At 42.7% G+C, this 26972-nt stretch overlaps 2 protein-coding genes across 2 annotated transcripts in view; one reads left to right on the top strand and one right to left on the bottom strand.

The window, feature by feature from the left end:
- The first annotated feature begins 1722 nt into the window (after positions 1-1722).
- LOC8024036 (brain-specific serine protease 4) lies at positions 1723-14354 on the top strand. The gene is made up of 7 exons (XM_042286235.1): positions 1723-1749; positions 1975-2178; positions 7042-7142; positions 7670-7758; positions 10157-10437; positions 13558-13733; positions 14125-14354. The coding sequence occupies exons 2-7, from the start codon at positions 2091-2093 to the stop codon at positions 14281-14283; spliced, it is 894 nt and encodes a 297-aa protein (XP_042142169.1). The 5' UTR covers positions 1723-1749; positions 1975-2090; the 3' UTR covers positions 14284-14354.
- A 5474-nt stretch (positions 14355-19828) lies between these two features.
- The window catches only part of LOC8024035 (hemicentin-2), a 62303-nt gene continuing 55159 nt past the window's right edge, over positions 19829-26972 (bottom strand). The window contains exon 9 of the mRNA XM_042289237.1: positions 19829-20159. The gene's annotated coding sequence lies outside the window, so the exon portion shown is untranslated. The remainder of the gene's footprint in view (positions 20160-26972) is intronic.

Genomic DNA, 26972 nt, shown 5'->3' with positions numbered 1-26972 from the left:
AATAAATCAATGGGGGAAGTCTGTCACCTAAGTGATGCATATGTGTAGATGAAGTTACCTCAACAACGACGCTCGTGATCGCAGCTATTTTTTTTTCTTCGCGATAATAATGCGAACTTCATTCAGGCCCATCGTATTAGTAAATATGATACACTTTTGGACAAGAAGGCTCAGGTCGTTTCTAAGAACGTGCTACGAAATGCAGACACATAATAAACAACACGCTGAACGTGGGCTAACCTAATCTCCAACGTAACAATTCAGTGAAAGCATTAAAATATTTAAGGCGTCCAAGTGTAACCCGAGAAAATTGGGTAATAGAGAGAAGGGAGAACATCTAATTTCTGACTTAGCATTTAACCCCGGCGCGGCATCGAACCTGACACAATTAGATGGAAAGGTATCCGAGGGGGGTAGCGCACACCAGCACGTGGAGCGGAAGCTCGTGCTGCAGAGCCCAAAGATCTTGGCCTCAATTTTGACACCTGCCCGTTTCCGTCTGGATGAGATTCGTACCGGCGTGCGGTCGTGTATCACTACGGCGTGGTGCATGTTAAAGACTTCTGGATAGCAACTGCACTGGACTGGCTAAATTGCATATCTGCAGTTGAGACATCAGGCGTTCATTGACGGACTTCTTGCTGCATATACATAGGTACAGGCAAACTTATTATTTTCAACGATTACTTCTTCGTACACGGCGTGAGTAGCCTTATTTTAAATACGCGTATTCAGATCACTGCAAGATCAGAAGCCGAAAACCACGTGTCTTCAAAATAAAACTGGCTAAGAATTGGTGGAAGGCTTATGCTTCTATCAAATCAAGGTGGGCTGCTTATGCGTCCAGTCCCCTTGTAAGTCAAAAACATCAAACGAAACAATGCGCATCTGCTTGATAATGACTGTGACCGAAAAGCTCGTACATCAGGAATACATTTAAGCCCATATGTCGGTGCAGGAAATTTTTTTAAAAAGGGACGTTGTAGCCGAAACGCATTCTAAAAGGAAGAACCAAATGGCATTATGTTTAACCAGCGCTCTTCCTTAAACTGCTGCCAGTTTGTCGGAATATTTTTTCTAAGTTTTTTATTTGAATACTAAAACAAACTAAAAAAATACAATATATTTTCACGAAAAAGGTGTCGTGGCGCCATAATCATGACGGGTGTTGGGATTACACAATACCATTGACGTCCCTCGTTCCTTTCTCTCGCTTGCCGGCTACGTGACCTCAGTCTACACCATCAAAACTTCTAACGGATTTCTTCTTTCTTTTTTTTTGTAAGAAGATTTGTTGTGTTAAATCTAAATCCACTAAATAGGCCTTCAACTTTTTGGGGCAAACAAGGTCACGAACTCATCAATACAGACACGGGTGACCTTCAGGATGCAAACAAAAAACTGGACCTTGAACAACCAACCGCGTAACCAATAAGAAAAAAAAAAAAAGTAATGAAAGAAAATAAAAACGAAACATAAGTGAATAAGTTTGTTCTCACTTTCAGTTTTTCTCCTGAGAGGGAACAATAGGATGACGCGTACAAACTTTCTACGTGCCCCTCCTTTCCCTCCAGCTAGAAGAGGTAACTGCTAACGCTTGACTTTCCTAACCTTCCCCGCAGTAACGACGCCGGCGGCACACCCCGCAACCACGGCTTTTCTTTTTTTTTTTTTTTTTACAAGATTGGAGAGAGTTGTCCGGACAGCGGCTGCCTGGCTTGGCACTTGCCACCGCTTCCAAAAATCGGGGTCAGTGGGTCGAAGTCCCCGCTGCACTCCTCCCGGCTTACTCTCTCCCTTCGCCTTGTAATCCCCCCCTCCCTCTTCACGCGCAAAACCGCCTCCTGGTGACGATCCCCCCGACAGCCAGCATGCCCGATGACGAATCCTGTCGAAGAACACAGAAACATCGTTTTCACAGCCAAACAAACACGTTTCCTGTTTTTGATAAGGGCGACGGTCGGTCATTCGCAGGTGAATTGAGACATTACTTTCTCCGGAAGTGTCTCTTCTCTCTGGGCGAGGACGAGAAGCTGTGTTCTACGGACGTGACTGACATTGCAAAGGGAAAGTTCTTCGCATCGTGCGGGATGCCGAGTGTGTGGTGTCCGTGCGCTTCGTGCCGCGTCTGGATCATCGCTGCTGTATTTGCGTGGACAACTCACCTTTCTGTGTCGGGTAAGACCGCATCATTTTTTTATTGTATAGGTAATTTGAGTATTACTGTTTATTTCATCTTCCCGAAGGCGGCATTTTTTCTTTTTTTGCAGCGAGATTGTTTTAATGATTTTGGAAATTGAACACTAAGTTGCGTTTTTTTTCGTCTGTGGAATATCTTCGCACTTGCCACTTACGGAAGATAAAATTGAAATTAGCAGAACTACAGCTAAGCCAAGAGTTCGATATTTATGTCCCAGCTTGTTTTGCAATATATATCTATATATTTTTCACTATGTGCAAAAAAGTTTTAGTGTCAGCAAAGAATTCTGTATTCCATATTGTTGCCTTGAAATTCTGTGGCCACGACGCGTTACTTCCAAGTTTCTGTGTGTGTATGTTTTTTTCTCGGAGCTTTATCCCGCCATTTCCGCACCCGTACATAGCTTGCATTTATGGGTAATTGTCGTTTTCGTGTTGCGTGTTGTCTATGCGTGGCTGAGCAGAGCCATCAGTTCCTCGTTTTAATGCGCGTATATGAGGGGCGGCGTTGCTTCTGGTTAGCTTCCATCACGTCCACGGAGGCGAGTAAATCCGCCCGGACAAAACAGGCGCGCATTCGCAACAGTTCCTGCTTCCAGGCTGAGGACACTCGCTTTCCCTCTTTTCCAAGAGAGGACTCGGCTGCCGCCATAAGCTAACCGGGGTGGAAAGACAATCGTCTCGGTCACGGACTAAAGCCTGTCAGCGCATCATGATGCTTTATGCACTGCTGCACAATTCCCCCCTTCCGGGTTTATTTATTATCTATCCGTACGGCGCTTTTTGTAAATAAATAACTTCCCCTGCTGGGCATTTGCAGTGGTACGCAACACGCAAGGCCACCTTAAAGGTTTCTTTCATATGTGTTTGTTGTTTCAGTCATGTCAATATGTTTAATTGTTATACTAAATCTGACTGAACCTCCCAGTTAAGGTTAGTCGATGTTATTTTACCTGCCTTTATTTGTTTTTGTTTCTTTTTTTTTGGGAGGCGTGCTGAAGCGCCTACGTTCGAACTTTTCTGTACCCTCCGCAATACCTGATTGTCGTCCTATAATCCGCACAAGCTTAGTTTATCTTTAAATTATGTATTTTCCTAAAGCTATTTTTTGCACAAGGGCACAAGGCGTCCTTGTCTGATTTCCCACCGCTTCACAAACTCCACTCATATCAGATCATCTCCCCATATTTTGCTTTGATGTTCTTCGTTGGCTGTTCTCATTTAATTAATAATCTTTATTTCAAATATCTTAAAAGTTGGCACTCATTGCTGTTCTATTCGCCGACCGTTTGTCTCCTGTAAGACAAATGAGCAATCTGTATATCACTAGAAAGGAAATATCGGTCTGACATCAGTGACGAACAGCGGTGTGGTGTGGTTATTTGGATACCTGACTCCTTTTCTTGGAGGAAAGTTAACACTTTTCGCGATACAGTTCGGAAGATCGTCACCGCAATAAGGTTTCCGCTTTGTTCAGTTTGAGCGAAATAAGAAAAATCTGTAGCATATCTTATTCACGTCCATATGCAGCGCCTTTTATAACTTCCATTACGCTGAAAGGTAAAAAAAAGAAAGAAACGTAGAACACGGTGGTAGCTCTTTTTCAGGGATAAAGCAAAATATTATGCCATATTGGTCGGATGTCCTCCCGTTCGCTGAAACTGTGGCTCCCTGCGGGGTTAAACACATGACCGTTCTATATGCAGGAAGAGTACACTTCGACGGTACGTTGTACTGCGCTTCGGTATGACGGTCGGATTAAATATTCAATCAAGTTATCGATTTTTTTTAGTGGTCACATTTTGAAAGTCTATCTTGTTTTGACCTGCTAATTAGGCCATTTGCTCGTTGACGCTGTGAGTGCAAACCATGACCAGGTGTTTTATCGCTTTTGGTGCGTTGCATGTTCTACAGTCTCGTCGCTCTTCCAATGCGGTTCAGAAAATAGGGTGTGCGGGATCGTCAAGGATTCAAGGCGATTTAAATACGATGTTGGGATTCGTAAAGACAAGCACTGTGTCGTCGTTTTTTTCCTGGCCGCTCGTCGAAGTTGGAGCCGAAACCACTACTTTTTTTTATGTTTCCCTCGGCAGCTTTTGCGGTTCTATCAGTCTTCTCGTTACCAATAACATAATGTAGTAGATCCTACCTAAACCATAGTGCGTGCGACTTGCGAGACGGACGTATAGCTCTTACTCACTTACTTACCATTACTTGAACTTATCATATTTGTGCACTTTTCGTGTTCCTGTTTTAGAAGCCCGGTTGCGGTTCTTTCAATCAGGTCTTGCAAAGTGAGATAATTCCAGAGGCTTTCTCTGGCGGCCGGGTGGTTTGGATATGGACTGAGTCAGTCGCCTCTAGGTGTTACTTCTTTCCGCGGCCCGCCTTCTTGGTGTTACCATTTATTGATCTGTCCTCTTACTTTGTAGCAGATACTTTTTGTTCCGCTGCTTTTTTCATCCTGTTGTGATCGAGTTCTTCCTGTATCTTACATTGCTGCTTCTCAATCCTTGACGATATCTGTATTCGACCTTTTCGTCGCTTTGGCTCATTGTAATCGATAATTCTACCACGTTTCAACCTCGCTTTTCGTCTGCTCATTTCAAAGACACAATTGAGGCAACCATCTTACCGAACTTTCTTTCATTCATTATTTCGTGAAACGTACTGTTTACGCGTGGCCTGCAGTCGGCGGTGTCTCGTGTCTCGCTCAGCATCGTGATTATGATTGTTTTTAAATTCAAATATACCTTCGCTGGTTTGTGTTAGTAGTCAGCGTTTTCTGGCTCGAAATGTTCGCCGGTGTTGAAGTAGACCTCTAACTAAGAAAAAGCCTCCGATGGTAACGCAGTCTTCACGTTTTCTAGGTTTTTATAGTCATGTTTTGCTGTGATAAAGCCTTTAATAATTGCTGACACCCGAAGGCGTGTTCTCCTTCCAAGTCCTGCTTATCTGCGTCGTGCTCTCTCTTGGACGTCCGGCTATGTTCTTGGAAGTCGCATATTGTGGTAGGTGCGGCTTTGGACAGCGGTTGACAAGCAGAATTCCTGCTTCCTCCCTTTAGTGGGTCTAGATGTTCTGTCTGACAAGATAAATGACCCTAGTGAGCTGACCGTATTGAAAAGTAAATACATGATTATGTCGCTGTAGTTCGATCAGGCTACACGATTATACCTTCTCGAGGTCTTTGTCTAAACGTTTAGGTCAACAATGGTCAGCCGACCCTGTGAGCCACCCTAACGTTTGATCATCTCCTTCAGTTCTTGTACTGTTGTTTCACCTGAGAGTTCTGTGTGTGCATTGTTGGTTTCTGATCGCAGTTTACTTGTGCAATTTCATCTGTTGAATGTTAGATCGCCAGTTAAATCGAAAACTGTCAGGAGGTTAATTTATATGTCGTTTTGTGGGCGGTATGTTCATTTTGTTAATCAATACCTAATGCTTTTGTTATTGGTTTCGCTTGCGGGACGTGTTGTTCGTCAGTTTTCGTCCCGTCACTGAGTGAGCTTCGGCTATTGGATCTGATTTTTATGACCTTGTTTATTGAGCTCATTCTGGGTTTTGGAACCAAAATGTGGTACGTTAGTGGACAAGTTGGCATTACTTCAATTAGAGTAATCAGGTCGCATGTACGTTATTTACAGGGTCTTAGTGTGGCATGTTGACGCTTTCTTTTTCACTATTATATCTGAACACTAGTTCTTTTTGAAAAGCAAAGGATATTTTAAAACACTCTCTATTCGCCCGGAAGCTAGGAGAATAATTTCCGCGAAATTCTACCGGCAGTGGCCTCTCATTTGATGTCTGAAATCACGAGGCAAACTACCGGCAGATTACTGCCTTCCTTATTCTCTCGGCACTTCGCAGAAACACGTTTCACGGACACGTTTTCGGAGGTACACATTTCATGAACACTGGCTTCCTCGACAGGTTTCGCCGAGACTCGTTAAGTGAATTGCACGCTGTAGGGACATTTTGTCGCACGTGTATCACTCTGGCGTGTGTTGCCTACCCGGCCCACCTGTGTACGCCACTTCGCAGCGACAGTCCGCGGCGGCTCATTACAACAAATATTAACCCACCTGGCCCACCCGTACAAGCCGCTTTGCGGCGGCAGCCTAAAAAACTTATTGCAAAATAAAACATAAAAAGCTAATTACAAAAAAAAAGTTAGTCTGAACTGTCGCTGAAACACTCTGTCGATGAAACGTCGTTTGATACACAGGTTGTCACCGCTATTGGGAGGCGATTGTCGATAATATTTCAGGAAATCATTCTTTAGGATCCCGGGAAAATAGACACTACCGAATCTAACAATCATTTTGCAATCGCTCATGATGAGCATGACCTTGTTATGCTAGGTAGTCTACTTGAAAAGGAAAACGGGTAGTAGTGTTCGAAAGAGTAAATATATGGCCAAATAAAAAAATGGCACTATTAAATTTTTCTGCACTTCCTTTTTCACTTAACGTAGTAACATCTAATTGATACTTTGGTATTTAGGTTTCTATGCTAGGTAGCGCATGATACCACCAGTTGTAAAGTGTACATCCATTAGCATCCATACATTCAAAATATATAAACCGATGAGAATCGATACTACTGGAGCCTGTACTGATTAGGCGGTTTTTGATGAAACGGCCACGATGAAATGGCGTTTCATGAAGGGGCGTTGCTTTCAATGTCCACCACATAATTAATTAATCTTGTCTTTCCCTCTGATAAAGTGCAACGTTCATTCTAATCAACCATGAAATAATTTCAAAGATATTGCTTAGCTTCACTAACCAACAACTAGTGTACCAATCTAATTAACTATTTTTTTTTATTTTTACTTAGTTTCAACCCTTCCTTCGCTATCGGATTGCGGTCGACAGAAGATCAGGGACGGCAGAATCGTTGGTGGTGACGACGCCTACGATGGAGAATTCCCGTGGATTGTAAGTATTCCTTTACTGTTTCTAAGTAGCGGCTGGCACTCTCGAATATTTTGACGCTGTCGCGTACATATTTCTTCATTCTCGTGATAACATCTATAGTCTCCTGCAACTCAAGAAGGTAGGGAAATGAGAAAGGGGAGGAGGGAGCAGACAGAACTCTGGAGAAAGGAGGAGGTTTCCACCTCTCCTCAAACGTTCCGTCTGCTTTCTTCTACCCGGCCTTCCATTCCCTCGCCCTACCTTCTTTATCTGTACCTTACTATAGTTTCTCTGTCCCTGTCCGACGTGGAAAACCTTTTTCGGTGTTTTACAACTAATGCTTGCTTTGTCAAGTTTTTTTTCTTTTTTTAATATTGGTTAAGTCATAAAATCATTGAAAGCTGCTTTAAAATATAGTTCATGCGACGGCCCTGATTACACTTCCGCCTTTAAAACAAGGAGCGGGCTGACATCAGCAACCACGCCGATGAGGGTGTTTTGTATTTAACAGTTAAGATTTTGTTTCTCAAAGGGTTTTCTTCTTCCAGGCATCTGTTCGACTTTATGGACAACATTTCTGCGGAGGGACTATCCTCAACAAACGTTGGATCGTCACGGCAGCTCATTGCTTACGGAGGTAAGCGCAGTAACCAAGTGCACTTTACGCAAACTCCTTTTTTTTTATATTTGGCTACAGAGTGCGATAACATGAATTGGCTATCTATTTTAATATATAAATATTAGTCTTTTTTCGTTGTTTCTTTTGCTTTGTATGTTCTGTAGTCTCCGGGAATAGTGATGTCTAGCAGGCTTTTTTTCTCTTCTTCGTTTCTATGATCATTAAACGAAGATGATAACAGTTCTGTAAATGCTTTGCACCAACGTCACATGATGGCGTCGAACACCGGTGAACACCATGCAGGGGGTTGCCTCGACGGCCCTATAGCGATTACTACGTATCTCGACGATAGTTTCGTCGTCATGTCCCGCGAGACAGAGTAGCCGTCAAGTCAGGAAAAAATGAGCGGCATGAACGGGATGCGGCCGCGGATTACTGAGTTTGTAGAGCGCATATCATAGTGGCGAGCGATGGCACTTTTCTACCGTTGTTTACGTTCGCGCATGCCTTTGCATCGGCTTTCGCCTGTTCGTGGTGTAGGTGCCCTTTGCCTTTCGTTACATCACGCCGTTTCCACGCTTCGAGCGCACGTTCGGGGCTTCTGGCCTAGTACGAGCGACTGTCGCGCCGCGAGCCCGGCCACACGGCGATCGGTTGACTGCGGCCCCTGTGTTGCAAGCTGGCCGAGACACCGCCCCCGGGGCATCGGTGTGTTCCGTCCGCGAGACGGGAACATTTGCAAGGAGCGAAAGTATGCACGCGAGCCGGTTAGGAAACATCATAGTATAAACCTTGAGACAATGAGTGTTGTCTTGTCCGTTATTTGATTTATCCTTGTTTCAGGATTTAGGCGGTAACATTGCGTTGTTTATAAGTAGGGAGTTTTCGTAGACCGTTTTGGCCGTCCCGCAGCGCCCTCCGCAATCCGTTACGGTACCCGGCACTCCTATAGTCAAGGCCATCGGCGCGCAGGCGCAGTAGCGGCTTCTTCGTTGCGGAGGGGGGAAACGCGGTCTACGAAAATTCCGTAATATTTCGAAAATCATAAACATTTTTCTACAAGCGACTCCTAGAGCTGCTTGTAAATTTTTAAAACGCACGATTTTTTTCCTGAAGGGAGGGGTGCGTCCCTACAGCACTTTGCGTCAAAACTTTGTCGGCGGCTTATGAAAACTTTCTGCTCGTAGTGCAATCGCACCGGTGCCGAAGAAGTCTGAACGTCATCATCGTCAGCTCGGCACGTTTTCGAAAGTTCACATGTAACACAACTTATTACCTTTATGAATGATATGGTGCATCCCAGCGCATTTCCGGGCAGTTAACGCCATCCTACGCCTTGGTAAGCGCATCCGCGCGGCGTGAAGTACACCACCTGCATGGCGCAGTGCCCCGTCCTTCGCTGCATGACGTCAAGTGCAAGGCGTATGTATTAAATGTTAGGTTGTGTGAACTCTGATTATGTGTGTGTTTTTTTTCTTCGATCGTTTAAGGTTTACTGCCTCAATATTTGTAAGATCGCCATTTAAAGATTAAGAACCATTTGCCGAGTGAACTCCACAAAAATCTTGTGAGGTGTGATTTACCAGCGTCTGCTGCAAATATTAATATAGTAATAAAACCGGTAAAATAATGTACACAAATGCAACGAGAAAACACCCAGTATTTTAAATACATACGTTTCGCGTTACTCCGAGACATTGCTTCACTAAGAAAACAAATGGAGGCGTAGCCGACTGCACCAGGAGAGATAACAAGTTTCACGGAGTTTACCACCTCTCTGCGCCAATTAATGACGCGATTCGGCCCAGGCGGGAAGAAAGAGAGTTTCGCCATAAAGAGAAGACCGAGCCTGTCTGGAAACGTTGCGTCTTCTCTATTTAAGGGCTTCGGTGAGCGAGTATCTGTAATTTTACTTTAACGTGTTTTACATTTCTTAGTCCTTCAACAATAGGAGCCCCGACTCTGAGAAATACATATGATAATCAATTGAGAAATAAGCGCAGTGAAAGTGCGCTTTTAACGAGGAATATTAGCGAAAAAAATGTTAGACAATCTTTCTTCTCATGGATGTTCGTGCGCCTTTTTCATGTGTCTCTTTTCCACAGGAAATATAATGGCTTTCAATATATATTTGAAATGCACGCGGACCGCCGTAATTTTTACCTTACTAAGTGTAGGTTATTTAAACTACCTTGCTCATTAGTCAATAAACTATACTAGGGACAAAAAAGCCTCTCAGGTAATGCTGTAGTCAAGAACACTAAATGCGGAGTAGGCAACATGACTGACTCCTCCACCTCCTTTTGATTTTCTATTACAATATTTTAAAATAGCGATAAGGCAAAGTTGTGTGAACATTTTGCACATTTTCATGGTTTATTAATGGCGGTCATTTTTTTCTTCCATGCGCGTGCAGTAAACCCCCTCGCTACTTCACGGTGCGGCTGGGAGAGTACAACGTGAGAGAGGCTGAGCCCGACCATGCCATCCAAGACATTCGCCTGGTGCGCTACGTCATCCACCCGCAATACTCGGTCCCGAAGCGCTACAATAACGACATCGCTCTCTTGGAGCTGTCCAAGGACATCGAGTTCAACCGCTACGTCATCCCCATCTGCCTCCCGAACACCACGATCAACCTGACAGGGAGATCGGCCACAATCGCCGGGTGGGGAAACATCAAGGACGTCGAGAAAGGTGAGGCAGTCTGCTGTTGATTATTCTTCCTCGGACGTTGTGCTTTCCCAGGATCTGTCGATGCCTCCTACGTAACAAGGGGCGATGATAAACGTCCAGCGATCGAGCGGCATCTGCCTCACGTTAGCTTTCTTTAGGTGGCGCCGAGAATACAGCAGTACAGTTCTTCTGTCTAGGAAGTATTGAATCTCTGCCAGTCATTTCCTGCAGTGCATCTAGTGCATCGAACCACTAAATTTTTTCAGTGCTTATTTTTTGAGCAAACTGTTTACAGTATTTCTAATGAGATACGCAGCGCATCGGCAATTTAAATAATAAGGAAGAGGATTAGCTTCGATATATTTGTTTTTTTGGTGCTGAGTACGAATATCTGCGTTTAGTTTTATATTCGCCGAGAACCAGCACCGGCCTCTCGCTAGTTGGCAGAGATAACGACAGATGGCGCCACTGACGCATACAGGGCGAGAAACCGTGGAAATTTCATTTTGTGTGTTACCCCTGCTCTCGAAAGTGCTAAACTGCCAACGCTCCTTTGTCGAATTTCCCATCCTGATTGAACCTCTCATTTCGTGCACAGTATTCAATGGCCAAGTGACAGTCCGGGCACCATAATTCTTTTCCATATGTCCCTGACCACTTCGTATCTATTATAATTTCATAGTGCCTCGAGTTTCATAAGTTTTATTTAGGCTTGATTCACCTTCCCGTTCCTGAGCTTGTTCGGGTTCTGCATCTCAAAATTAAAAATGAATTCTCTTGTTGTCACTTTCTATAATGCGTGTACCTTTCTTATACATTTCCATGCCTACTAATTTGTTGTACACTTTGTGGGACAATAGATTGTAGTCAGTTGTTGCGTGGGAGTTGTTCCTATCCCACGTTATCTTTCCATCGCAATGGACATGCAAATTAATAAACACTAGATTCAGACCATCGCAGAACTCTTCTAACACCTTTCATGTTGCATCTGTGAACCCGTCGTTCTCTTTGATAAAGCGGAGCGAGGTTGGAGAAGATTTTCCATAAAGCAAGATCGATATCGACTATAGTCGGTATCAATCTTGCTTTATGGCAAAACACATGTTGCATTTCCAATGGCAGGTGAAGTGAATTCTTGAAATTCGAGAGGCAGTTGTTAAAATAAGGTTCGTTTAACACACTTAAGAAAAATGGCCTGCCACCTCCTCGCATATTTCGCTTGGTGAAGCCCCGTAATAAACAATAACCCGGTGAAGCCGCGTAATAAACGCAAGGAACTGATATGGAGATTCCCCTTGTAAGATCAGTAGCTTTATTCTTATTTTTGAAAAAAAAAAGAAGAAAAAAAGTCGTGTCTGCGGGATTAAATCAAGACAACTGAAGTTGACAAGAAAATGAACATTTCCAATATGTCGCGGCAATCTGAGAACGCATAATCCTGCGTTCCCGTCGCTCCCATATATGTTCGTTCTCTCGGGGCCAGCGATGTAAGCTCTCGAGATCTAACGCTCTCCACTTCGTTTTTTTTTTGTTTTTTTTTGTACGGACGGCGGCCGAGAGATTTAAAATAATTTCACGTATTTTGTGTCCACAAAGAGTGAATCTACTTTACGGTTCTGATTCAAATGACAGTGCGAATGTTGTATAATTGGCGCGTTAACACTCGCAGACTCGCAAACTGATCCAGGCAGGCAGAAAGTGGATTTTGGAGCCAGGTGGCCAAATCGACTCGACCCTGGCGTAAAATTTAAATCAGTAGGTCTCCGCAGTCCGCCTGCGAATCCGCAAATAAAAACGTGCCATGGAAAAAAAAAAAAAAAAGAGAGAACACTATACACAGTAAACAACATATTTTCAGCAACGCCTCAACTATCGCGTGTAAAAAATTCCGATCTCTGCATGATGAAAACATACTATTACCTTTGTAATGAGGTACATTATGTTTGTCAGTCCCGATTGTTTATGCTCGCACACGTGAACGCGCAGACACAAATAAAACGCAGTCAATTCCAGTGCTTGCAATATCAGGCATTTGGCATTAGCTGAGATGCCTTAGATCTCTGCGATTATTGAATGGAAACGACAGTCGTAAAAACTTGGTTATTCGCGGGAAATGTTACCCTTTTAAAATCTTGAACGAGAAAAAATACGAGACAAGAGCAAGCAAATGCAGCGTGTCTCTCGCCCCTTCCACCTACAATTTTTTTTTTTTTAACCAGAAACATTACAGAGTTTTGTAGACCGCGTTTCCCCCTTCTCCCCCCCCCCCCCCCCCCCCCCCCCCCGTTCCCCCGCAAATCCCTCCGCAACGAAGAAGCCACTATTGCGCTTGGCGTAGATGGCCTTGACTGTACATTTTCGGCTATCGTAGCGGGTTGCGGGACGGCAAAAATGCTCTACGAAAACTCTTCATTAACTACGCATCGTTCAGCGCTCATTCTCCACCCAAGTATAGCGCTAGCGGACCGAACCCTGTGCCAGAATTTCAGAACTACCTGTTATATCATTCAAAGGCTATGAGTTATTTTCCGAAAATATCAATGGGAAAATAGGGCAAGTTTCCGCCAGTTTTCGGTAACTTATGCCTTTCAGCTCCATGTATTTGAGAGTTCTGCCGGCCGCCATTTTTCCATTGAGGATTTCAGAATATCAATTACAATATTAAAATAACACAACGGTTGTTTCTTAAAATTTGGCACCTGGTTCGGACAGCTACGACTACATTCGGGGGAAGAAGAGCGTTAGGCAATGCGTAGTTTTATTCTCCGGTAAAAAGTAAGAAAATCAACCTGTAAATTTGTTTCGGTACCCCCTGTATACGTCGGCCTTGAAATCATCATATACTAGGAAGCGGGAATCCTAGAGCCTTCGTAGTCGGCGAAAATTTCTGTTTTAAGGACTTTATTTTTATATTCCTTGCCCCAAATATATCGGCAATTTTCGGGTACATTGGATTTGTAACATTGTGCAGCTCGTGGGGAGCACCACTCCTGGCTTTTACAAAAGTGAGGATGTACCTTGAGGGTCATTTAGGGCAAAGAGTCATTCAAAATCTTCGTAACTGCATTCGGAATGCTAGTATAATTCTTCCCCAGTTTTGAGATTCGCTGCCTAATGAAAATCGTTTTGTCCCATTCGCAGACTCCCTCGTGGATGCCTTCCAAGGAGCCCGAAAGGATGTCCTTCAAAAAGTCACGGTTCCCATTCTTTCGAACGAGGTCTGCAACTCCTGGTACGCCCAGTCGGGAAAGTTGGTTCTGCTCCAAAAGACACAGATCTGCGCGGGCTTCAAGGAAGGCAAGAAAGACGCTTGTCAGGTGTTGTCTCTTACAAGTCGAATTCTTCTCTCACTGCTTGTTATAACTGCCTCACACATTTGCGACTGCTCACGAGCGGCTGCGCATCCGGTCGTAAGCAGTCACAAGAGACTTGGACGATTGTGGCGCACTCTGTCCCAACCAGCATCCAGAGTGCCGAACGCAGACATTGATTTTGAATTTCAAGATATTTTCTTTGTAATTATAATTTGATTACGGCTAACTCAATGCTTTGATGGGCATTAGGCAAACTGTAACTATATTGTAAACTCAGTAGATTGTTCTCAATTGTCCCTGTATTCCCCGCCTTTTTATTAAACGCCAGGCACCTGACGTAAAATTCGTAGATATATCAACCCCCGCTTTACTGAAGGATGTTCTTACCTTTCAGGGTGATTCCGGAGGTCCGATGATGTTCTACGATGGTTCAAGATACGTGCTTATCGGCGTCATATCGGCTGGCTTCGGATGTGCCAGGCCGTTGCTCCCTGGACTTTATACAAGGGTATCTGAGTACACCTCATGGTTCGAGAAACACATCAACTCCTGAGCAAGGCACAAGGGAGGAGTTAGTCGCGGACTGATACGCTGTTAGTGTTTTTGCGCTTGGACTCGGCCAGTGGTTTCAACTGTGCGTGAATCTGCGCCCTCACTACAACTGATTTCTTTTTTTTTACGGAGATGTGCTCATGGACGTCTTGATATACAAGATAAGCGCTCAGGTGCTTATGAACAGTTATTTCAAACTTCCTCCTAATTTTTTTTCTAAGGGCATTCAGATTTGTAAATATGTGCTCATGTGTTTTGTTTGTCATTGTGAAAGCTAGTCAACTTGCCTCGCTTACCAGCGTTTCCGATAGAAATAAAGCGCCGTGTTGGCCATTTCAAGGTTCCTCCTTTGTTTTTTAGTCGCATCTACTAATAATTTATATAAAAGAAGGCTCCGACATAATACAACTCTCTCCACATTTGAATGTTCACATGTGCATTCACGGTCTGTCCGTACATACATGAACACATTATAAGTAGGATTCCGTGTTTCAGAGTTTATTTTTTTGTGAAATTCGGAGGGTGTCTTTTGGAGTTTATTTTTCACTGCGGATTCGGGATTTCTTGGAGTGTATTTTTGTAGACTACCAATGTATTGAAATTCAAACTTTATTTAACTGCGTAAATAAAATATTCAAAAACAATACAAATAAGGCCCGGGTACCATCACCCGTTGTCCCGAAGGAACTTCGACGTGCTAAACGGCAAACCCCTTTTGTCAGTAGTTCTAGATTTCACAGGAAACTGAAGTGAAAACTCCTCGGGACCACTCACGTTGTGCTCCTATAAAGCTTAGTTGGAAAACTACGTCGTTTTTGCTCTTTATTTTGCCGCTGTGACCTCAAAATTCCGAGTTTCTCGGATAAATCTCAGTTGAGAGAAAATTTACGGGCGAGTGTTTTTGGGATTTTTTCGGATTTATCCTAAAACACGGAACCCTTATTATAACGAACCCGCAGGGTTAATATCTACATTTTTCCTTCATTCCAGAGAGTGTATTTGTGGTTATTACACAGGATCTAAGATTGTTTTCTTTACGTCTTTTTGTACACTTTTAGTTAAGTGTGAGCCAACTACAATATCATACTTTCCTGAAGACTGAAAATTTCGGGTTCTCGTTGAGTAAGCAGCACGCTTGGTGTATCTGGTTTTGGTTTTCAGAAAGGTAATGGTGTCTAATATAGTCTCGGTTGTGACGATATAAGCAAACAGTTGAGAGCAAAATGTATATTTCTTTTTTTAATTACAATAGTGTCTTATTTTTGGATAGTGTTAGGGTGGCTCATGTGTCAGAATCGTATAGGACCTCGAAGGATGCCAGGTCGCAAATAGTTTTGTGCGCCAGCGGTATTCCACCGCCATATGCGAAGCCAGTCACAAAGCGGAAAAGATAGGAACATAGTCCAAGAAATCTTTGAAGTTCTTTTTTTGTGGTTGGCTCTGTCATGTTGGAAACGGCTTGAATTTTCTCAGGATCCGGCTGAATTCCGTCTTTGGACACGAGATGGCCCAGAACCTTTATTTGCCGCGCCGCTAATCGACACATATTGGCATTTAGCTGGAGGCCGGCGTGACTGAGACAGGACAACACGGTTGATAATCGATGGAGGTGCTCCTCAAATGTCTTTGAAAATATAACTACGTCATCTAAATGGCACAGACATATTTTCCACTTAAGGCAGCGCAACACGGCATCCGTCATACGTTGAAACGTCGCGGGCGCGTTTCATAGGCCGAAGGGCATGACGTTGAACTCGTAAAATCCTTTCGATTTAACAAAGGCGGTTTTGTCTCGGTCGTTGGAGGCCATGGGAATCTGCCAGTGGTCTGAACGGAGAAGAATACTGGGCTCCTTGTAAGCTGTCAAGGGCATCGTCGCTTCTTCGCATTGGATATACTTCCTTGCGCGTAATCTTGTTCAGCCGCGGGTAGTCAACACAGAATCTTATCCTATCATCTTTCTTCTTGACGAAGACGACTGGGGAAGAGCACGAACTCGTAGATGGTGTGATGACACCTTTGTCTAGCATGTCGTTAAGTTCTTCATCAATTATGCTTCGTTCAGATGCTGAGACACGGTATGGAAGGGTGACGTAAGGGTTTCTCGTTGCCTGTATAATGGTGGCTAGATCGCGTCTTCGGCTGGTATGTTTAGCGTCCTATCCCGCCTATATATCAAAAGTGGTCCTGAAGTGGCAACAAAGGACGTCACTCAAGACGGAGTGTCATGCTGTGGCCTGTCGCGATCCTGGCGGTTGGCCGTAGAAAAGCTGGCGAAAAGCACGAGCGAACGCGAGTGTCGCTGTCCTCACGGCGTCCCAGGCGTCCCAACTTCCGGCTGCTTCAGCTTCCGTGGACTGTCACAGTGGAGAGCGACCTGCAGCGGAACAGGCGTCTGCCACTATACCACAACCATTGGGACGCCGCCAGGGTCGCGACCGGCGACAGCATGACACTTGTATGACACCATCAGGCGAAAATCGAGGGTCCACTTTTTTGGCCGCGGTAAACACACCAGTCGGAGACGCGTTCTAGGCACCATACCCGTATCAATGTGGTAGACTACAGACATGAAACGGCCCAAAGTAGACTGTGTGTGATCAAATATGGCGTTAAATTTACGCAGTAAATTGGTAAAGTGGCCATCTCCAGTGGATGACAAAAACTCGTCTTCGTCATGTCGCTGCTGGACTAATGTACAACAATATGTAGGAGAGGGACCGGCAGGAAGTACTATTTGGAAAAAAGACATTGACAGCCATAATAAATCCATGACCGTTGTCAAGGTTGAGCAAGGAAAGGGAACCAAGGCGACGTGTCTTGCGAAAAAAAACTGCAGATGGGGATGCCGTTAGGACTAGCACTTCGAGTCTAGATGAGTGAATCGGTAGGAACACAAAAGAAAATGCAGGAATTCTTTTGTCTTCTATTGGCAGTAATTTGATCGTTTCGACAGCGTCAATTTCTTCACGAAGCCGAATTTCAGCAAAGTCCGCTTCTGGACGTTAACAGTAGCTTCCAAAACGTCCAACCAAGAATCACGTCGTGAGAGCAGGAAGGAAGCACCACAACTTCGACACAGTAACATATTTCTTGAATAACAATGGGTGCTGTGCAGACACAGGTAGGGACAACGTTTTGCGCACGGACGTCCAGCAAAAGGGGTCATGACTTTCCTCAAGCGATTACAAAAGTCAGCTCTAATGACTGATACTGCAGCGCCGGTGTCAACTAATGCTTGAACGTGCAAACCATCAATTAGAATATCCATCCTATTTTGTGTAATATGCCGAGGACCTAAGGATGTAGAAGGATTTGCAGTTCTAGTCTCTAAAACTGCTTTTAACAGTTTCCCTCTAGAGCAGGAGACCTCGTACGTGGGCGGAGAAGAGACAGCGAGCGAAGTCTGGGACACTGAGATCTGCTTGGTCGGTGCTGTCGTTGGTAGTCAGAGTAATCTTGGAAAGCATCACTTCGACAACTGCCAGCGAAGCCTGGTCGATAGTAAGCTCGTGGTGGTGGTGATGGGGGTGGGAAGGGGGGGGGGGGGGGGGAGAGACTACAGCTTCCAGTGCACCGACGTCGACAAAACCGAGCGACATATCCAACCAGACCAAATGAAAAGCAAATTGGTCGAGTCCAGGGTTCTCCACATGTCGGCTCTACGTCCATGGCAGCGAGGAAAAGGAAATGGTTGCTGCACTTTAAAAAATGCCTCCGCGTTTACTTACCCGCAAAACACTTGAAGAGCCAATCTCTGCGATCTACGAAATCAGCTCAGCGAATGATGAGGCGGGACATCAGTTTAGAGCTAAAGATGAAGTCTGCGCTGTGGCATTACGCAATGCAAAGAGGCATGCTTGCATTGGGTAATGCCACAGAGCAGACTTCGTTTTATATATATATACGTGTGTGCGTGTGTGCTCGTCGCTCTAGGTAACGTCCCTGATGACCCCATGAAATTCAAGATTAGCCCTTATCTTCAAGTCGGACATTGATTAATTAAAAGCTCGATGATCCAACTTTGCAGCGTATAGTCCCACTTTCAGACATTTTTTCGAAGAAATTTGATACATACCAGCACGCTTCGATAGGATATCTTATCCTATAATAGATCAGTTCAGCGTAAACGGCTTCATTTAAAGCAATATTTTAGTGCTTAAGAGTGCTCAAACAAACACAGTCTTAAGCACATTTTTCAATAACTAAACAGAATTTGTGTTTACGTGTATATGAAGTTACAATCAAAATCTGATCATGAGACGTTCGGTAAAACAAACCTGTTATCTGCACAGTTAAACAATACCATCTTGAAGTACAGATAAAAGATAGGTTTTCCCTAACATCATTACGTATAGCATACTTCTGGGATAAATATATCTATGCTTGGTCACCCCGGGTAGCGTCCTCAACGATCCCAACGGAGTTAGAGATTAGCACTTATCTTCCCGTTGGTCATCGGTAAATTAAAACCTCGATTGTCCAACTTTCAGGCTTATCCTCCCACTTTCCAGACATTCATTACACGAAATTTGATACATACGAGTGCTCTTCGATATGACGATATCTTATGCCACAATAAACCAACTCAGCGTGAACGGCTTCATTAAGAGTAATATTTTTGGTGCTTAGACGAACTCCGGATCAATCACATTTTTCACTAGATAAACATGATTTTTATTTGCGCGGATACGTAGCTATATTTTCTTCCTTGTTAACTTCGTTGTTCAGTTGCATTAGAATAGCGCCGAGTATTCCAGGGACACTAATAGTTCGAAACCTGTTTTTATATTTTATGTACCACCGCACATCTGATGATAATGTGCGAAGATAGTCAGCGCCGCACCATTTTGCTAAAATATAATGTTTGGCCCTCCTTACGTAATACAAAGCTGGAATTGTTTTTTTCACTATGCTCAAAGTGTATTCTATGTGAGAGCACATCACATTGAATACATATATTATATCATGTGAGATCTGTCGTATCACGTGAGGGCATAAGACATATCAAAACATGATTGCCATCATTTCTAACTCACTTCCCGACTCCAAAAAGTGCATATCCAATATGCTAACACGTATCTCATTCAACGCAGAGCAGAAGGGACTTCGAAATTAGAAGACCATGTTTAGAATGATTATTCATGTTTTGATTTTGAATAAGCTCACTTCATGTAGCCTTTAGGTTAACAAATTACTTTTCACATTTAATGCACGAAAAATATTAAGTTTGATTAAACGTTTTTGAGGTACTAATTTTAGAACACCGACTTTGCAGAAAGTCAGCGCACTTCTTGCATTTCAGTAGGCTTTAGGTTGATTTCGCATGTTTATATTTTTATTCCTTTCGGTGGAAACGAACATAGGCGAAATAATTGAAATCGATTGTATACTCTAAGAAGTGATGACGAATCGCCTTGCTTTCTCCCGTTGCTATTCAATGACAGACGATTTGCTTAAACTTCATAATTGAAAATGTTCTGTACTTTCTAGTCATGCATGCCGCACAAGCTGCCGACATTACGTTACAGCTTTGATGAATGTAGTAACAAGTGTTCACAGTTTATTAAAACATCATTGTAACATAACATTTACAACATACTCTCGTCATATACAATATTGTAGTGACTCGATTACAACATTGCTTCCTGCGATGTTTGTATACAAATAGTGACTTTGTCTGTGGTATTGTGCCACCAGTGTCTGGACGTTCGACCGCCGTGGGGCTCGGAGTTGGCGTTTGCGGTAGGGTGTACCCTGCTGGACGAAGGGTTCCCACCTGGAGTTCGTTTGCACGCTCAGTCAGTGCGATTCTGGTAGCTACGCTCCTCACTTCATGTCTAGGACGTTCGAGGTTTCGACGTAGACCTAAGGTACCTGAAAATAAATGACGTTAAATATGTGTTACCCGATTTATATGCCGCCACGTAACGCTTACTCGGAACTTCAACCATGTGCATTTCATTATCTTTCCTCTAGTCCATATTTCGGTCACCAGGCAGTGCAAGTTATCGTTAGGTTCCTGCCGTAATATTTTGAGAGATGTCCCACCACCGAAAAATAACTCACCCCTATTTTTGGCTTGAGTTGCTATTTTCTTTTAAACACCGAAAAATAGCTCACTCCTAGTAATCGTAGTGTTCTGATCAGCGGTTGCTTCGGCGTAAATAGGGCTAGTTAGCTATGGCGGGATATAGTAAGCGAACATTGCCCACTGGGAGGTAGTCATTTTTGCTTGATTGTCCCCCGTCGCAATTACAACTTGTTTGGCAGGAAAACATAAACTAAAAAGAGCGTTTTTTTGTTTTTTTAAACTTTTCTTGGTTGTGCATCAAAAGTTACCCCACCACTTATTTTCACACAATTTGCTCTCAAGCTATAGGTGGGCCATTTTTCGGAATATTCCGGTAAATCCAAGTTTGCTTCCCACTCTTCTTCCTCGCATATTTTACGATGGGTGGTGTGTCCTCTCTTGTTGTAGTGGATGTTACTGCGTGTGAAATACCAATTAACTATGCTACATGTACTCATATCAGTGTCACTTTTGGGTCATTCCATGCCAAGAGTCCCAGACGTTGTGCTCGACCATTCCCGATTTTTAAAAGAAAAGTCGTGGTTTTTTACCACAAGGTATTCACACTCTTCCTGACAAATTTTCGCCGATTTCCTTTTTATTTTTTTATTTTTTGGCGTGAGAGTTGTTTGATTTTTTTATGGGCGTAAAACTAGGCATCGTTCAATGATTAAATAAAAACACGATTTCTTCTAAACGTCGCACAATTTGTTTCATAAAATTTAAACGTCTTTAACTTTGTTATGTTGTTATAAATATCCCAATATTATTGTTAAAAAAATTCTTAAAAATTCGTCAAATATCAAAAAGAAGATTGCACATTTCTTATGTTCGTTTAATTATTGCTTTGTGACAGGCAACTGATACTTTCTCTATTGGAACCCTTAGCGAAAAGTCGTTCAAAATCAGTACACTCGAAGTGTACTGGAGTATACTAAAAGTATACTTTCAGTGCGGTCTTTGTACTGATTGTATACTTTAAGTGTACTTAAAGTATACTTCCAGTAAAAATGGCGGTGGACTGAAAGTATACTCGTCCGTACAAAACTAGTACATGTAGTAGAATCGTAGTGCGCCCGGTAAAAAGTAGTTCAAAATCAGTATACCGAAAGTGCACTTAAGTATACTAAAGGTCTACTTTCAGTGCTTGCAGTCAGTGTACTCAAATTATAATAACGGGTATATATATATATATATATATATATATATATATATATATATATATATATATATATATATATATATATATATATATATATATAGTGCGATTTTTAACATCAACACTTTAAAAACGTGATGGAGAGGCCGATGCCGTTTTCACAGAATATTTGTAGAGCCCGGAGGAATTTAGATGAGTAAAGAAACGTAACAGTACGTTGTCTAATTAACTTTTTTTAACTTACAGTGTAATTGATCATGTTGAATTTTCAATTTTAAAGGGGCTATGAATAAACTCTAGCCCAACTGAAACAATTTGCGAAAAGGTGACGAGTTTTGGGTTATTCATAGCTAAAACCCTGCCTTTCGTCGCCTGATTAAAAACAGCGCACTGGACAGAGCGCAGGATGCTATTCTTACGTATTTCCTTCAGTCGAACCGTTGGAAGTATGATGCTGGAGCATCCACCAAAGGCACGCTTTCAAAAGAGTACAACTTTGTTCATGCTGAATGCGACAGCACTTTATGAGGGTTGTAACTTCACTAGAAAATTAAATAATGCGTAGAACTCCAATATGAGAAGTTCTCGCTAACACAAACAAACATGCCATCACCGATATGCCATGTCAAAACTGCTAATTTCACTCTCCACTTTGCCCGCCCCTGCCGCGCGTGGTTTTTGAATCGAGGGAAAAAGTGCGAAATTTGATAAATAAATATCTTAAAGCCCCTTGCTGTTTCGTGAATAGTTTTGATTGTGTTAGGCTCCAATAACGACTGCCTCTAATACAGCAATAATAAGAAAAAGTAAATTTACGGATTTTAATTACTTAAAAAGATGTTGCCACGGTTATTCACCCATGTAATGTCCGCCGAGTCGCACGACACACATGAAGAGTGCATCAACATGATATGAGCCCCCAATTTTCCTGAAACCAGTTGATTAAAAAATATCACCGGGTATAGCTGACGTAATGTGACAAAGGGATGCTTCATTTCTCATTTCACTGCAGACCACGTGGTCCAAAAGTTCCCCGGAGAAACGACCGGCACTGTCAGAGCATACTTACGTCGCAAATACAACATGGATTTACGCCTAAAAAAAAGCACAAATAGAAAAATTAGCTACATTGTACGCCACGGAAATTAGCGTTCTCTAACTTGTCAATAATTGTTTTAGCTAGTCATTTCTACTATATTTATCAATTGAACAGTCTACTTTTATTGCAAAGATAGCTTTTATTTTCCCTGAGCTGTATTTGTTACCTTTATTGAAGAATAAGAATTTACTGTAAAAAAACTGTTAGCACTATTCGGAAGCTGGGCGATCGAGGGCAATCGCACCAAGTGTTTAATGCTGCTGATGAAAAAGCATGCACATGACTTTGTTTTCAAAGTGCACCGCCACTTGCGTTCTGCCTCATAGGCTAGTAGACAAATTACGTTTGCAGGATAATCTGGTGTTTTTGTAATGCAGGTCTCAGCGTAACTATACGCTGTTTCAGATATCTGCATCCACAACAATCAAAAGGACAGAAGGCAAAAGAAACCACGGCTAATAATGGGGACATAAGATCCTCCACCTTGCATGGTCGCATGCAGCGCAAATCAACTTCCGAACCGCGTAAGCGGAGTGATGTTATGAATGAAAGCTCGCTCTGAAATTGGCTGGAGAAATCGGCGCCTTTATGTCACAACCTCAAGCTTTCACCGAAAGTGTTTCATGGTGTAGATGTATCTTGCAAAACTCTGACATCTCAATTCACGTGAAAAGAGATTGACAATTGCAACAACGAACAACACCGTCGATCGAGATTTCCACACTGTAAAAAATCGACGTAAATTTAACGTGTCTTTCCCTCGTCAAAAAAGACGGGCACGCTCATTGTTTCAAAACACGAGGTTGCCCTCATCATTTATGTCCGCGAGAGCCGATCCTTCCAGAAAAGCCGAAATACCAGCGGTGCAACCATGCGCTGATGAATCAAAATAGCCTTGGCGACAAGGGAGAAATTGCTTGAGATAGTTTCGGTTTTACACTGAAAAATAAAACCGAAAGTTTAGATAAAACCTAAGATAGACTAAACGTTTTGTTAATTTTTTACGAATATAATAAAGTGATATTATTATTATTAATATATTGATTTGCTTAGTTTTGTCTTCAAAAAAAAAAAAAAAGAAGAGACTTTTGAAAACTGCGCAAGACCATCGCTATTGCAATCAGCTTCCGCGGCTTCCGCAGCTTCCGTTCGGCCGCCGTTGGAGTTCCGGAGAGTCCGAGCATGGCTTCCTTTTTACGTTTTAGCCGTTTTTGCGGATATTTTAGATACCTTACTGACAAATACCGTGTTCAATAATAGCAAGCGATTACTGAGAGCTGTGAGACACAGCGTCGCAAGTGGCGGACAGTCATGGCCGACTGGTGCAAGCGAAGGTGAGCAAGTTCCTTTTGTTTCTGCGAAGTGCGCCGCTGTTTCAAACTTTGTTTTGTACCGTGTGCTTGCTAAGCTATGCTTGACTCTCACTATGCTCTACCCGGTTTTATTTCGTTATTTGAAAAGAGCGTATCTTCAGAATTTATGGCTCTCTCCGCAGAGTGAGAAAGATTCGCGTGCGGCGGAACCGAGGGCCAGCCGAGGGCCTGTCCTGGGCGCCGTCCCTACGACGGTCGCCCGACGACGCTTTTGCGGAGCGTTCGAGTACAGTCTGACGACAGTTCAAGCAATCACAGGTCATGCTAGTTCTGAGGTGTGGCTCCGACAGTCTCTCGTCAACGATTTGTTTCATAAAGCGGGAGCGTGAAAAACGTTACAAGAGCGAGCAGCATTTCTTGCCCGTGCTGATGCCTATGCCGTAGAGACGGACGATCTCTTTGCGTATGCCGAAGCGGCACGCTTTCCAAGTTTGCGATTTTGTGTTGTGAATAAAGTGAGTTTGGATGTCACGTTTTTTAGTGGCGGCGAAAGCCGCTACAAAAGGCAGAGCAGTTAGAAAAAGCAAAAGCATAAAAAAAAATGTTAAAAGGACCTGAATATTCGATGGAGTTGAAAGACTACCAACGTACCAACTCGCCCATGTTATTCTTTGTCAAAGAATAATAGCCAATAATAATAAATTAAATAAATGCCAACTTTTAATTGGTTAGAAATTTATAATTGATGCAGTACAGCCCTACCCTGCTCTAGTGCTTTTATGATATCAGATAATGTATAAATGTGTGTAAAGTTCATAGCAACCATTTATGTGTAAAGTTCATAGCAACCATTTATGTCCGGCCCATTATATTGAATCTTTTCTCTAAAAGCTCGAAGTTATATAAAAAAAAGCATTTATCGTAAATTAAGCCGCACCACTGAATGTGTAATAGCGTATGACTTGTATGTGTGTTCACAGCAAAAGAAAAGGAGGCATTAAGAAAATGACAATCATTTTGTTTGCTCTGCGTTAGAGCTTCTTTCAGGTATCAGGTTTTCAGAAACGATATTGTCCGATTTTCCTCGCCCTTTTGTCAGGATGAAGTTGTTACTATCTTGCCTTCCTCACATAGTGGTCCTTTGAGCGAATTATGTGATGTTATATCATAGAGTGGCATAGGGTAATTTTATCTTCCCTTTTTACGCAGGATGTAATGGCATACCATCATCAAAAACGAGAGTGTACAGTGAGGCAGGCTCGGAAACTTGAATAAAGTGATAAGTAGGATTTCAATTTCTGTCTTATCAGTTACGCGAAGAACACTGATCATAATGTTTGTATGCTACACATACATACTTTCAGTTGAAAAATGCAGTGCACCTCTTCTTTATGGCTTTTCTCACACAGTTTCAGAAGACGCCGGTACGTCATTCTCACGAGGAATAGAGCTGCCAAAGATTTCCTCGTTAATTTCCTGACTCATTTTTAAGAGTGCATCTCCCGATGGTGGCGCCTCCGCATTATCATCATCAATTGAGTTGTCAACGGCGTTTCTTAACATTTCACGAGAATGGAGCTGTATGAGATGAAATTTCACAGGTTGGGAATACAGCCGTTCAAAAAGACACCTTTGAAAAGTCAGCTTTTTAAATGCAGGCGCCGATTTTTCTGGTCAATTTGAGACCGTTCTTTCCATTCAGAACGCCCAACATACACGGCGTCCCAGATAACTTGCACCATACTTAAAAAGCACCGGAGGGCTCTGCAGGAGTGAAATCAACTGTCGTTAGCAAGTGTCTTGAGAAAGTGCACAGATTTTTTTAATGCGCCTGGTTATGTAAATAACTAAGATTAATGAGCTAACCTTTCAAATATTCTTTTAAGGGCCAAGATGTCAATTGTAAAGTTGCAGGGCGCATTGAGAAACATCCAATTAAAGTGCTTGAAACATAATACGTTTTCGTGCTTTTTTCCGGCATTCAAAGAACGCACATTCGCGGCGCGCTCGCACGCCGTGATTGGGGAAGCGAGTTGTCACGCGGTATTTTTTTGTATTTCGCGGGCGTTTTTTTTTGAAGGCTAGGGAAAAGGAGCATGCAAAGTGCACCTTGTTGAAAATGGTTTAATTGGGTGTTTCTTAATGCGCTCTGCAACTTTCCGTTTCACACCTCAGCTTTTAAACGAAGATTTCAAAAGTTAGCTTGTTACTCTTAATTAAATAACTAGGCACACTAAAACAATTTCGTGCACTTTCGCAAGAGACTTTCTAACAGTCTACAGTTAGTTTCACTCCCGCAGAACGCTCTTTTTTTGTTTTTTTTTTAAGTTTGGTGCAAGTTATCTGGGACACTCTGCATATATGTACTGGTAGTGTACATTGAGTACACTAAAAGCATACATGTAGTACACTAAACGTGCACTTATAGTATGCTAAAAGTACACTCGAGGTGCACTTATGGTATACTACATATGTACTTGGGGTGTACTAAAGGTATACTATTTTGTTTCATAAAAGTGTGAAACTAGTACGATTTCAGTACATACCCTAAGTTCACTATTAGTATACTTTCAGTATACTGATTTTGAACGACTTTTCGCTAAGGGAAGGCCCGTAAAAATATTACAAAGAAAAGTGTTTGAAGCCGTAACATAAAATGCTTACCAGAAAAAAAATAGTATAAATTGAAAAGTATTCCGTTTGGCTGCTTGGACAGCTGTTAATTCTACCCTGAGGTGGTCCCGGTAAAAATGTAAAAAATAACGACTTTAGAACTTGAGTTTATTGCCGTCATTGCAAAAAGTTCAATTATCTTAATAATTTGTTTAAACGAGGAAAACTATTAATAAATTCGCGCTCCCGCGTTTTAACGCCTACATATATGCATTCTTGAGATTTTATTGCCGTGCGCTTATAGTCACTATTTAAAGCTAAAGACGCGCCGCGGTTTGCCGCGGCCGCTTCTACTCGTCCTTTTTTTTTCGGCTGTGACGCATATAACAACGGATATGGTGTGATAATCGTATGTGCCGCCACTGCATAGCAG

This window comes from Ixodes scapularis, unplaced genomic scaffold, assembly GCF_016920785.2.
Source record: "Ixodes scapularis isolate PalLabHiFi unplaced genomic scaffold, ASM1692078v2 PGA_scaffold0__279_contigs__length_252992795, whole genome shotgun sequence".
In the NCBI taxonomy this organism is placed as follows: domain Eukaryota; kingdom Metazoa; phylum Arthropoda; class Arachnida; order Ixodida; family Ixodidae; genus Ixodes; species Ixodes scapularis.
The sequence above is the reverse complement of the archived record's forward strand: the minus strand, read 5'-3'. Positions and strand labels throughout refer to the sequence as shown.

Coding starts and splice junctions, on each gene's coding strand:
- LOC8024036 (XM_042286235.1), top strand. CDS start 2,091: ATGCCGAGTGTGTGGTGTCCGTGCGCTTCGTGCCGCGTCTGGATCATC. Junction 7,143..7,669: donor ATGGAGAATTCCCGTGGATT/GTAAGTATTCCT, acceptor TTCTTCTTCCAG/GCATCTGTTCGACTTTATGG. Junction 13,734..14,124: donor GCAAGAAAGACGCTTGTCAG/GTGTTGTCTCTT, acceptor CTTACCTTTCAG/GGTGATTCCGGAGGTCCGAT.